The sequence below is a fragment of the Panthera pardus genome, unplaced genomic scaffold (assembly GCF_024362965.1).
Source record: "Panthera pardus isolate Hobbes unplaced genomic scaffold, ASM2436296v1 HiC_scaffold_21, whole genome shotgun sequence".
Taxonomy (NCBI): Eukaryota; Metazoa; Chordata; class Mammalia; order Carnivora; family Felidae; genus Panthera; species Panthera pardus.
In genome coordinates, this window is record NW_026526777.1 from 25,194,412 (window position 1) to 25,207,816 (window position 13,405).

Sequence of the window (13,405 nt, forward strand, 5' to 3'; positions counted from 1 at the left end):
CCTGTGTGGTGTGTCTGTGTGTTGAGTGAGCCGGTCAGCTAGCGAGTCTTTTTAGAGTTAAAGGAGAAGGTGCTGGCAAAGAGCCAACAGATTCTTGGCCTTCAAGCACTGCTTCTCTGTGATTTCATTATGCCATCTGGCTGCCAATGGAACTCAAAATTTGGAAGGCAGAAGACAATGTTATCTGGGATTCACCGTGCCCAGCACCCGAAGTGCCAAATTCCAGGAGGACAAGGATTTTAGCCAATGACAACTCACCCTCCCCTACTCCACCTCCTTCAAAGTCCAACTGGGGCCCAGGAGGTGGGGGAAGGTCACAGAGCCTCCAGACACCCCAAGTAGAGGGGTCCTTTGAACCAAGTGTCTAGACGGTGGAGGTAAAATTGGAAACACATGGGGGGAGAGGGAGACATTGAAGAAAACTTCACCGTTGGAATACTTTGAAAAGAACACAAGCAAATTCAAACAGACCACTCTCTGGACATGAGTGAGGCAGAAAAGGAGGGCAAGGTGATGAAATAATCCAGAATTTCAATACTTTTGAATGTTCTTAGTGATACTGACTTGTGATGATGGGGTTCCCAGGGAAGACCGGGGACTCGAGATGTTTGTGTAATTTATTTAATTTAAACAGCATTCTCCTTTTGTTCATTTTGGTAATAAAGTGGTTTTGAAATGTGAATAAATGCATGTGTTTGGATGGCTTTACAGCAAGGCAAAGCAAATCACCTCCAGAGAAAGCGGACCTTGCTTTGAACTGTCCTAGAGGGAAACAAGGAGCTAAGACAAATCCACCAACACGATGGAAGATTTCAGTACATTTCTCTCACTGTTGATAAATCATATGGATTAAAAAAAAAAAAAGCGTGGTATGAGAGAGTTAAACAGCAAAGTAAACAATCTTGATTTAATGGACATGTATTGAATGGTGCACACAATTAAAATGTATATTTCTTAAGTACACATGAAGTACTGACAAAAGTTGATCATAGTCTAGGCTTTAAAGCATTTTTCAGCAATTTCAAAGAATAAGTATCCTTCCACAGTCTCTAACCACAATGCATTGAAGTTAAAAATCAATTACAAAAGATAACTTGCACCAAAAAATACACATTTAGAATTTTAAAAAATACTTCTAAGTAACTCAGAGTCAAAAAAGAGATAATATGGAAAATTAAAAACACTCAGACTTAAACAATAATGAAATGCTACATACCAAAACTATGCCAGGAGCATCTGGCTGGCTGGGTCGGTAGAGCATGCAACTCTTGATCTCCGAGTTGTGGGTTCAAGCCCCACGTTGGGCGTGGAGATTACTTAAAAATAATAAATCTTTAAAAAAAAAAAAAAACCTGCCGGGAATAGTGCTTTGAAGAAAATGTATAGTCTTTAATGTTTCCACTAGAAAACAAAAAAGATGGGGCACCTGGCTGGCTCCGTCGGTGGAGCGTGTGATTCTTGATCACCGGACTGTCGGTTGGAGCCACACTTTGGGTGCAGCGATTACTTAAAAATAAAACCTTAAAAATAAGGTTTTATTACTAGAAAAGAAAAGAAAAGAAAAAAGATGAAAATTAATGAACCAGATGTTCAACCATGGTAGTTAGAAAAAGAAAACCGATTCAAAGAAAGCAAAGGGGAAAAGATAGTAACAATGGTATAGCTAACATTTCTTGAGTGGTTACTATAAGCTATGCACTCCTCCAAGTACATACTAATTCTCCAAGCACATACTCATTCATGGACGAGGAAACTGAGAGTCAGAAAGGTTAAGTAAGTTTCCCACTCAACACAACTCCATGAACATGTAGGAGCTTAAGATTTCAACCCAAGCAATCGGGCTCCAGAGCTTAAATTCTTAACTACTACAACGTTGAAACCTTAGGGAAATGAATAAATCACTAATAAAATATGATGTACCAAAGTGGACTCAAAAAAACAAACAAACAAAAAAAGATTGGAGGAGGGTCACTCCTTTAATAGTTTAAATTTAGTAGAAATACACATCTCTCTCTCTCAGTACAAATAACCCCAAAGGTAGACAGGAAAGAGCTTGTCTAGTGGTTCCACGAGGCTCCCCAGGGACTAAGGCTACTTCCAGCTCAGCTCTCTGCCCTCCCTTGGTATAGAACTCACCATCATGGCCCAACATGGTTGCTAGAACCAGGGTCATCACATCTGAGCAGGGAGGGAGGGATTTATAAAGAGCATGTCCATAAAAACAATTCCTTGAATCACATGCAACACTTCTGCTTCTCTTCCATTCTCCAGACGCAGTCACATGGGGAAATCCAGCTGCAAGGGCCTGGGAAATGTGGTCTTTCAGCTGGATATCAATACACTGAGCTAAAACTCAGGATTCTTGTTAGAAAAAAAGGAGAATGGATGTTGGGGGCGGTTAGAAATCTCTACTATATTCTCTAATTAGATATCTCAGGCTACTATACCCTTGATATCAAACCCACAAAAGGACATTATAAAAAAGAAAAACTATAGCCCAATCCAATTCATAAACAGAATTGCAAGAATCCAGTAGGGATTTATCTGAGTAGGATTTATCCCAGGACATCCCAGGAATGTCAGAGTGGTTTACATTTTTAAAATTTATTAATGTGATTCACTATATTAACAGACTAAGGGAGAAACATGTTCTACCTGATATGGAGACATATTTTAAAGCGATAGTAATTAAGATAGTCATATTAGCATAGAAATAAACAAGCAACCAATACAAAAAAAAAAATAGGAAGCCCAATTACAGGACCATTCATGTCTGAAAACATAGTAAATGACAGAGTCAGCACTACATATCTTTGAGGAAAGGATAGGCTATTTAATGATTGGTGCTGGGGAAATTGGTTATCTAGTTGGAAAAATAAAGTAAAATTAGACCCTGATGTTATACTATTTACAAAAAGTCAATTCCAGACAGATTAAGAACTTTACGCTAAACTGTAAAAGTTTAAACCTTTAAAAAGATAACATATTAAGACATGTTTATGACTTTGAAATACAGACTTATTATATAAGAGAACAAAAAGTACTACTGATTTAAAACACTAACAAATTCTGGGAATGCAAGCTGGTGCAGTCACTCTGGAAAACAGTGTGGAGGTTCCTCAAAAAGCTAAAAATAGAACTGCTCTACGACTCAGCAATTGCACTACTAGGTATTTATCCAAGCGATACAGGTGGGCTGTTTCGAAGGGACCCATGCATCCCCGTGTTTATAGCAGCACTATCGACAATAGCCAAAGTATGGAAAGAGCCCAAATGTCCATTGACAGATGAATGGATAAAGAAGATGTGGTATATATATACAATGGAATATTTTTTTCTATATACAATGGAATATTACTTGGAAATCAAAAAGAATGAAACCTTGCCGTTTGCAACTATGTGGATGGACCTAGAGGGTATTATGCTAAGTGAAATTAGTCAGAGAAAGACAAATATCATATGACTTCACTCATATGAGGTCTTTAAGAGACAAAACAGATGAACATAAGGGAAGGGAAACAAAAATCATATAAAAACGGGGGGGGGAGGGGAGCGCCTGGGTGGCTCAGTCAGTTAAGCGTCCGACTTCAGCTCAGGTCACGATCTCACGTTCTGTGAGTTCGAGCCCCGCATCGGGCTCTGGGCTGATGGCTCAGAGCCTGGAGCCTGCTTCCGGTTCTGTGTCTCCCTCTCTCTCTGCCCCTCCCCCGTTCATGCTCTGTCTCTCTCTGTCTCAAAATAAATAAACGTTTAAAAAAAATTTAAATAAAAAAAAAAATAATAAAAACAGGGAGGGGGACAAAACAGAAGAGACTCATAAATATGGAGAACAAAATGAGGGTCACTGGAGGGGTTGTGGGAGGGGGGATGGGCTAAACAGGTAAGGAACATTAAGGAATCTACTCCTGATATCATTGTTTCACTATATGCTAACTAATTTAGATGTAAATTTGAAAAAATAAAAAATAAAAAATATTCTGCCAATGTTCACACTTATAAAAATTCATTTCAACTCAGGGTGTCTGGGTGGTTCAGTTGATTTAAGTATATGTCTCTTGATTTTGGCTCAGGTCATGATCTCCCAGTTTGTAGGATCAAGTCCCATGTTGGACTCCTTGCTGAGCACGGAGCCTGCTTGGGATTCTCTCTGTTTTTCCATCTGTCCCTCTCTCACATGCACTCTCTTGCTCTCAAAAAACTAAATGAATAAAATAACTCATTTCAACTCTACTTTTAATGTTCTAGATCTTAGGCTGGGTGGTGAATACAGAAATGTTCATTATATTATTTTTTTTTTAATTTTTTTAAATGCTTATTTATTTTTTAGAGAATGAGAGACAGAGCAGGAGCAGGGGAGGGGCAGAGAGAGAGGGAGACACAGAATCAGAAGCAGACTCCAGGCTCTGAGCTGTCAGCACAGAGCCCCATGCAGGGCTCGAACCCACGAACAATGAGATCATGACCTGAGCCGAAGTGGGGCTCTCAACTGACTGAGCCACCCAGGCGCCCTACATTATATTACTCTTTACACCTTTCTGTATGTGTGACATGTTTCATAATACTGGTTTGTTTTTTTAAAGTTTATTTATTTATTTTGAGAGAGACAGATTGCCAGCTGAGCCAGGAGGGGCAGAGAGAGAGGGAGGGAGGGAGAATCCCAAGAAGGTCCTCAGGTGTGAGCTCAGAGCCAGACATGGGGCTGGAACTCACTCAATTGTGGGATCATGACCTGAGCCAAATCAAGAGTCCAGCACTTAACCACTGAGCCACGCAGGCACTCCCATAATACTGTTTTTAGATTGTTACTGAAAAGTAAATACATGATTGTAGTTTTTCTGGGGAGGGCCATGTTTTGTTTTGTTTTGTTTAAATAGGATTACTGAAAGGGGCAAAGTACTCCCTCTCTGAGCTTTGGGAAACACCAGGAGTGTGAATTTGCAGCTTTGGTCATGAGTAACTATGCAGCCCTACTATTGATTTTTTTCCTAGAAAATTCTAAAATATGTGACTGGTGGCAGATCAAATTGTATCAAGGGATCTGAAAGGAATGGTTTCTTCTGGTTCCAATAAATCTAATTTTATTCTCTGTGTCTTTAAGTTTTTTTTTTTTTTCCAAAATGATCCTGTATCCTGAATAGCTATGAAATCTCATTTTATTAAATACACCAAAATTATTAATACATAATCTTTCTCAAAATCCTTCAGTCTTAATGTATTTGCCTAGAGTTGCAAAAATGCACTAACATTAATATCAAAAACACTTTCAGTGAATTGCTAAATAGGAGCAAGCCCTCTGAACTGATCATCCAAAGCAATGTCTATAGATGGAGTAATACTGTTTCAATCTCAGAGTAAAGAAAGCCAGGGGCCCCGCAGAGCTCCAACACAGAATCTGGGGGGATGGTAATCAAGTCCTGAATTTCAGAAGTGAGAAGCAGATTAAGGTCTGGTACGCTTTGTTCATTTTATTTTACCTTTTCGCCCTTCAGTTTGACTTCTCATAGAGTGACCAGGGATTTCTGAGTATCTCAAAGCAGATCAAGCGCAGATAAGCCCTGACGTTTAACCGGAGCCCTCACCTCTACCCTACTTTTGCCTGTCCCAGGCGAAGAAACCACAACTCCCAAAAGACCCTGCGGCTCTGGGCGGAGCCTTCCCGTGAATTGGTGTTCCGTAGCCCCAGGCAAGCGGCGATTGGTCAGATCTGGGAATAGGGTGGGGCTAAGGCAGCTGTGGTAATTGGAGCGGTGACTGGAAGACCTACGCGGGCTAGTCGTTCAGGTCCAAACTCCAGCTGCAGCCTGGAGAGAGGCATGGCTCCGCTGCGTGTTTGCGTGCTGGCCCTGGCGGCTGTGCTGCTGCTGGGTATCTCCACAATGTCCAGATCGAAGGGCCTGGGGGGCCAGAAGCATCAGAGGGCGTCGCAAATCCCTTCTGAGTTCAGCCAAGGCGAGCGCGTTGCGATGAAGGAAGCGCTGAAAGGTGAGCCTGGGCCTCTTCGCCCACCTATGCTCAGATACAGGTCCCTCTCTCCTTGGGCCAAGGAGAAGAAGTGGGCTCACTCCCCACTTCTACGGCACTGGGTCCGCCATTGGAACTGGAGTTCCGCCACACGCCCCAAGCCAGCCCTAGCCCGCGTCCCAGCACCTCGTCCCCAGACTTGCCGATGACACTCTTGCCCCAGACCTGGCTTCTGCGGACTCTGGTGTTCCCTGCCTAGCCTGGAACCTTTCTTAGCTCCACCCTCGTCCCTGTGGCCTTGACCTTCACCCTGGCCAATACTCTCTGTCTCAGTATTGAAATAGATTTTATTTGTACTTTTAACCTTCGAAAGTTTTCACTTCTGTTAAGTCTCTGCAATATCTTAAGATAAGACTAAAGTATCTTAATCTTATCTACAGAGGAGGGAAATTGAAGCTTAGGTCAATTAAATGAACTTCCCCAGGGACCCCACAGCAAGGAGTGAGCACTGGATGATAACACCTATGGCTTGTAGGATCCTCCCGGCTCCAGATGACTCCAAAAAGGGGTGTGGGGTGTTCCAAACTTCCTCTCCTGATTAAAAGACGTCTTTCCCCTACACCTCAAACCAAGGTTAAAAACTCATTTGCTTTCTCAGTCTGCATTTTCTGGGAGAAAAAAAAGGAAAGTGTCTGTTGAGTGCTAGATCCTATGGGATAATGACATCCTTCCTCACCACTGGGCTTAGCTCCAGTCTTTTCCCTTTCAGTAAGTAGTGGATCAAAAGAAACTGCCTACATAAACATGTGCAGGCAGATTCAGGGACCAAAAGCTAACCCCTGTGGTTGAATGTATATTGTGCATGTGCTTGAGCGATTGGCCAGGAGTCAGAATAGAGCTTTCCCAAAGCACAGCACGAATAGTTAGTTCTCTGAAAGCCAGTGGACAGCTGCTCACCAGTCTCTTTACCCAGAAGAAAGCAAAAATCTTTCTTATTTAAAGAACCCAAAGTAGAGACCTTATAGCCACATGGCTATATGGCCTACGTATACTTATATGGCATACACACACACACACACACGCACACACACGCACACACACACACAACTATATAGCCACATGCTTCCTGCTCCAACTCTGAGCACTTGAGTTCAGATTTTGAGTTTGCCTCATACAGGTTCATCTTTTTGAAACTTGACTTCTCCATCTATGTGTTGGGCTGTGATGTAGAGTTGATCCTTAGAAAAACTGATTCCAGAGGTGTGAGAAATAAGCCCACTGACCCAAAGGAGGGACACGGAGGCTTAGAGGGGAGTGAGGTGAGGCTTTAGTCAATATTCTTGCAAGAGCGGGTGTCTGATGGACAGACACACCGGGGCAGTTATGCAGGCAATTTTATCTCCTACTGCGCAACTCCCTCCACTGATTCCTCATTGGCTGAGTACTACAGAGGTTATAGCCTTACCCGGAAGTCACCTATGCCCACATAAGACAAAAAGTCTGATTGGAACAAATGTACATTCCTCGAGGTGACACAGACTTCAGTTCTTTGGTGCATGCTCATTGCCAAGCCGTGAAATGGAGGGGGGCGGGGGAAGAAGAACCAGGAAGTGAAGTGTCTAAGGGTTTGGGACTCGGTGAGGGGGGGCGGTTCATACATATTTCTAATAGGTTGTAAACCTATTGTTAACTCACAGCACAGTTTTTATTTCATATTCTGAAATATTTCATATTTCATATTTCAAATATTTCATATTTCATATTCTGAAAATGAGTCATCTCACTTCTCACAATCCCTCTTCTAAGTGGATTCCATTTTTATTTATAGGTTATTTTGGGCACAAGGCACACACGTTTGTTTCTTTTTTTTTTTTTTTCTTCTTCTTTTTTTTAAAATTTGCATCCAAATTAGTTAGCATATAATGAAACAATGATTTCAGGAGTAGATTCCTTAGTGCCCCTTACCCATTTAGACCATCCCCCCTCCCACAACCCCTCCAGTAACCCTCTGTTTGTTCTCCATATTTATGAGTCTCTCCTGTTTTGTCCCCCTCCCTGTTTTTATATGATTTTTGTTTCCCTTTCCTTATGTTCATCTGTTTTGTCCCTTAAAGTCCTCATATGAGTGAAGTCATAATGATTTTTGTCTTTCTCTGACTGACTAATTTCACTTAGCATAATACCCTCCAGGTCCATCCACGTAGTTGCAAATGGCAAGATTTCATTCTTTCTGATTGCCGAGTAATACTCCACTGCATATATATACCACATCTTCTTTATCCATTCATCTATCGATGGGCATTTGGGCTCTTTCCATACGTTAGCTATTGTCATAGTGCTGCTATAAACATGGGGGTGCATGGGTCCCTTCGAAACAGGACACCTGTATCCCTTGGATAAATACCTAGTACTGCAATTACTGGGTCGTAAGGTAGTTCTATTTTTAGTTTTTTTGAGGAAACTCCATACTGTTTTCCAGAGTGACTGCACCAGCTTGCATTCCCACAGATGTTTGTTTCTTAAGAGGAATCTTAAGATTACTCCCAGGATTGTTCCAAAATGTTTGTTTGTTTGTTTGTTTGTTTTCCACCCAGGGACCTCAAGTCCTAATCTTTTCCCTCTCTGCCTACTGAATCCTATCTTTTCTATCATATTCCGCCCCCCCCCCTTCGAAAACGTGACTCCTAACTGCCATTAGGGATTGGGACGACAACCAATCTTAACTGCTTCCTGCTGAAAGGGGGGGATGACAGGGGTATGGCAGTGAGGGCAGGTTCAGAAGTCCATCCAGAGGTCCAAAATAATGGAAAAGTATTTGGAATGTCTGGGCTAGCAAAATTTTCTTATTTTTCTGATACATGCAACAGCTTCTACAAATGACATACAAAAAGATTATTAGACTAACAAGCATTAATATTCCAAATGCAATGTCTCCTAGGGAGGAGGTCACACTATGGGAAGATGCATTGTAGCCATCCACAAAGTCCCTGACCTGTCTGGTCTTTTTGTTTTTTTTAATTTAAGTATAGCTTTTCTTCCCTCTTCCATATTTATTTGGATCTTGTGATGTTGTTTCTTAGAATAGTTAAGCATTTGAACTAGTTTTTGGTTCTCAACCCTCAAATCTTCCTTTGGCCATCCAATTTCCAAGGAACAACTCCCTGAGGTGTATTTAATTTTACCTCAAGGAAAAATTGATCTTCTATATCCAGATTACTGTACGTTTAGACAACTGTTTATCTGTCCTGGAGCTAGTAACACTATAGTCCCTAATTCAGTCATGATTGTCTCTTTCTAGCAAGGGAGTGGGGCTCTCTGGCATTATCAAAAAAAACGTGAAAAAAAAAGTCTCCCCATATGCACCCCGGTGGCTGAGAGAAACGTTTCGTCAGAAGTTTTCTGGAGACACTGTAATATGCCGTGTTTGGACGGCTGTGGCCGGGAGTGGAAAGGAGGGACACAAAAGGTGATTCCAGTGTCAAGAAGGAAATCAACCGGTTTTCCTTCTGCTTCCACAGTTACCCAAGGCTCTGGATTTCCAACAGTTGGTTCAAAGGGAGCCACTGTGAAGAACCCCAGGTCCATCAGTCTCTTTCAGGGACACTGGTTATCTGAGCCCTTGCAGACTGAGGCCCCCAAGGGCATTCAGATTTTCCAGTGAATGTCTCCACACAAGGGGCATGGCTTATGGGGTTTCGACTTCTGTTGTCCCCTCTGACATTCTTGTTTCCAGTGCCGTGATCGGCCACATAAATGGCACTTGGTGCCAGAACCTCGGGATGTCTAATCTGACCTAGTGCATAAGGCCACGACTATGGCCTTAGATTTTTTTTAAGCCTCCTTTCTTGTTCCTTATTCTCCTCTCTATCTCAGTTGTAATATGCCCAATTGGTAGCTCGTAAGAGCTTCTCCAGGGTCCCTTCCGGGCCAACAGCCAATTTTTGCAGCTTCCTTCAAATACCTGGGGCCGATTGAGTGACAAATTTGTCCTTTAGAATCGTCTCAGCTTCGGGGGCTATCAGGGAGATAGCCGTATATTTAACTTTAACCTTTCCAGGAAGGCCACCAGGCTGTCATCCTGTGTCTGTAAAATGGTGGCTAACTTAGCATAATTTAAGGGTTTAACCTTAGATTTCCTTACCCACAAAGCTTGGAAGTGGCAGCAATACCCTTCTCCAATGGGACTATCATAGTCCCAGTTAGGGTCTTGGGGCAGAACTGCCTGAACCCCAGTAGGGAACTGGGAGTCCCTATAGGACCTCCAGTCCCATGAGAATTAAGGAGTTGCTCATCCCCATATCTCTCGGCTGCTGCCAAAACATCACGCTTTTCTGTCTCGTGAAGAGTCTAAATCAATAAAAGCATTGTATCTTTCCGAGTCAACTCAAAAACATACCTAATATTCTGAAAAGCCTCTATATACTTATCTGGATCATCAGAAAATTTACCTATTCTTTTACCTGTCTTAAGTCATGCAATGAAAAGGTTTCTTGTAAATCTTATCTTGGTGGTGCCTTCCCGTGTTTCTCCTTCCAGCACTCTAGCTTCTCGTAGTGGCAACGCACCTGCTACCTTACGGGGAGGGCCTGGGTAAGGTGGGCAGTAGGGAGCAGAAGTGCACGTTTTTAAGTCTGGATCGAGGTCCCGAGGAGAAGAAGGTTGGGGTAGAAGACTTCCCTTCCTCCTTTTCTAGGTCTGCTTTGGGTACGGGCAAGGGGACGTTAGTTCCCTCCCTTCATCATTGTGAACCCTCGGAAAGAGTTGCCCATAAGGCCAGGATCGACCTTACACATATCTCGATTTTCTCTTAAGGTCCCCAGAACACTGAACATAGGAGATTTCTCCCCGTTCCCCCTCACGTTTGCAAAACAGGTCAGACTGTAGCATAGCATTACAATTGGTATTTCCCTATGGCCGGCAGATTTCCTCCTCCAATTTGTATTGGGGCCAAGCCTTGGTGCAAAAGAAAATGAATCACTTTTTCTTTAGGGTTTGTGGATCAAAATCATCCCAGTTTTTCCGAATACATCCCAAAGGAACATTGGCCTTGGTTGGGGATTTGCCCATCTATAGGAAAAAGAAGGAAAAGGCATCCCTTATCTCAATTTCCTATAGCTAGCCGGGAGAAACCTCATCTTGACTCTGACTGCTGGCCAGCAGAAGCCTCATCCGTAGGCCCCATGTTTTGGCTGGCTATCCAACTGGAAGTCGAAAGTCCTGTCAGTCTTGCAAGGTGCTGGGAGTACTTGCTCTTACCCAGCCTTGACCCTACCACCGAGAGTTGACCCGTCTTCCCCGGTTTCTCCTACCCCTCCAGTTTCCTCCCTGTGGGACTTTGGGGGCATTGACTATGACCAAGCAAGATTCCCTTGGTTGTCGAGGGATGCATTAATTTTATTTTGGCCCAACAGAAATTTACATATCAATCATAATAAAGCTGTTCCTCTTTACAATATATTTTAAAAGGCTGGCAAAAACCTTTTCCTAAGGATAAAATCAGGCATTGAGGGGGGCTCAAAGGCCCAAAGCCAAGGTCTATTCCCTTGCCTTTTTTTTTTCCAGCAACGCCCACACAAATATGTTCCAGCCATGTGGGTGTCCATTTAAAGTCACTAGATTGGTACAAGTCGGCACACACTGGGCTAAGTGTAGCCAAATGACTCCCATGTATCCCGGTAAAAGCCCTTCATGTGTCATCCCTCACATGACACAGGCACCCATTCCTCCGCCCTGCAGAAACAACACACATGCGGAGCATTTGGAAGCCGCCAGTGAGGACACTGCTTCCATCTGCCCAGCCTTTGGATCAAAACAGGGGCAGTTTCAACCAAGGCTTGAGCAAAATAAGTCAAAAGAGAGAGCTGCCCTGCCCTTTTGGTGCAAATCATAGTTCTTTCCATCTTTTTGGGCAGACAAAGGAGAAAAAAAAAAAAAACTTTACCCTTTTTTTTTTTTTCCTAAAAGCATTTTAACCTTTGTCCATCCTGACCACACATAAGATTCCTTTCCAAAGATTTCCTTTCACAAACCTTCTACAACTTTCCTTTGCATTTAGATTTTGTCCCAAGCCATTCCTCTCCAAACGACCAGTCTCACTTAGGACAAAATTATTTTCTTTTACCTCCAACAAAAATGTATTTCCATTTTTTTTGGTAATTTTTTTTACATAGCTACTTTTACGTACAAAGTTGCTTTCCTTATTTCCATCAGTCTTAACTGCATCTAGCAGAATTTTAACTTTTAGAAACCTTAGTCACCAGTGAAAAATAAGTAGTTACCATTTGTGAACTGTGACTTATGGCAAATTTATGAATCTGTCAAGCACAAAGCATGTTTACCAACAGACCCAAATAGCCTCAGTTTCTCTACAATAAGAACTTAAAAGCACAAACCTATGTTTAGCAATCAGTGTTTTAGCATTTTATCTCATTAGGTATCCAATGGATTTAATCCCTTGTATTGTGCAAGCAAAACTTTAAAGTTTCAGGCTATCAAAGACTTTGAAAACTATCTTAACAATTACCCATGAAAACTTGAGATAGAATAAGCCATCTTTTTAAGTCATCTTATTGCTAACAAACTGCAACAGAGACAACAGGAACTCATTAACCTTAAGTAAACCTGGTTAATAAAACAAAAACATCAAGGCTGCCATGAGTTCCTTGAGGAAGGTCACTCTCTGAATATTTCAGGTGTCAGGGAGCTGCAGGGAGATTTATTTCAGCTACATTTCTCTTGCCTTTGTTTTCTTACTCATTTTCCACCCCGAGGGGGTCCTCTGTTTCTCCCTTTCCTTTCAATCATCTTCTCCACAGTAGTTACCATAATCTTTACTTTCTGGTTTTGTCTCTCCTCATCCCTCTTTACGAATCTTTTGTACCTCCCTGAGCAATTCTGTCCACCTCGCATTCCATCCATCCATCTTCTATAACTTTCTGGAAATATCAGGCCAACTTCTAGTGACAAAATTAACCTTCAGGAGACCTTGCCCCATTGGGTCCTCTGGATCTAGGCCTGAATATTTCCTCATTGGATCCCTAAGCCTCTGTAAGAAATCAGTTGGGGCTTCCTCCTCTTACTGTATCCCAAAAGCCTTACCAGCATTCTGCCATCTTGGAGCTGATTCCCTGATTCCTTTGATTATTAGCTCTCTTAAATCCTACATCCTAACCCTGTCCCAAGGTCATTACTGTCCTAATCAGGGTCTACATTGGGAAACTTTTGTTCAGCTGGCTGAACACCCTGGCCAGGAGAACAAGTTTCATATTTAATGCTAGTAACTCTAAACACGTGTCTATCTTAGTTAAACAACAAACTTGCAAATTAGTTTTTAAACATTGACTATGTTCTACCTGCATCCGCTTAAAAGTCAATCACTTGTTCCCCATTATCAGTTTTTACCTGGGACACCAGTGGGAGAAATCTGAAGTGGGCCACCCAAGTG

At 42.3% G+C, this 13,405-nt stretch overlaps 1 protein-coding gene across 3 annotated transcripts in view; it reads left to right on the forward strand.

Annotated features, from left to right (window-relative positions):
• Nucleotides 1–5,749: 5,749 nt before the first annotated feature.
• Nucleotides 5,750–13,405, forward strand: part of PM20D1 (peptidase M20 domain containing 1) — a 33,108-nt gene continuing 25,452 nt past the window's right edge. For 2 of the 3 annotated variants that reach the window (XM_019433675.2, XM_019433683.2), the window contains exon 1: nt 5,750–5,982. In XM_019433675.2, the coding sequence (XP_019289220.1) occupies nt 5,814–5,982 (169 nt within the window). In that variant the 5' untranslated portion in view covers nt 5,750–5,813. The remainder of the gene's footprint in view (nt 5,983–13,405) is intronic. The other variant, XM_053909002.1, reaches the window with a different exon arrangement.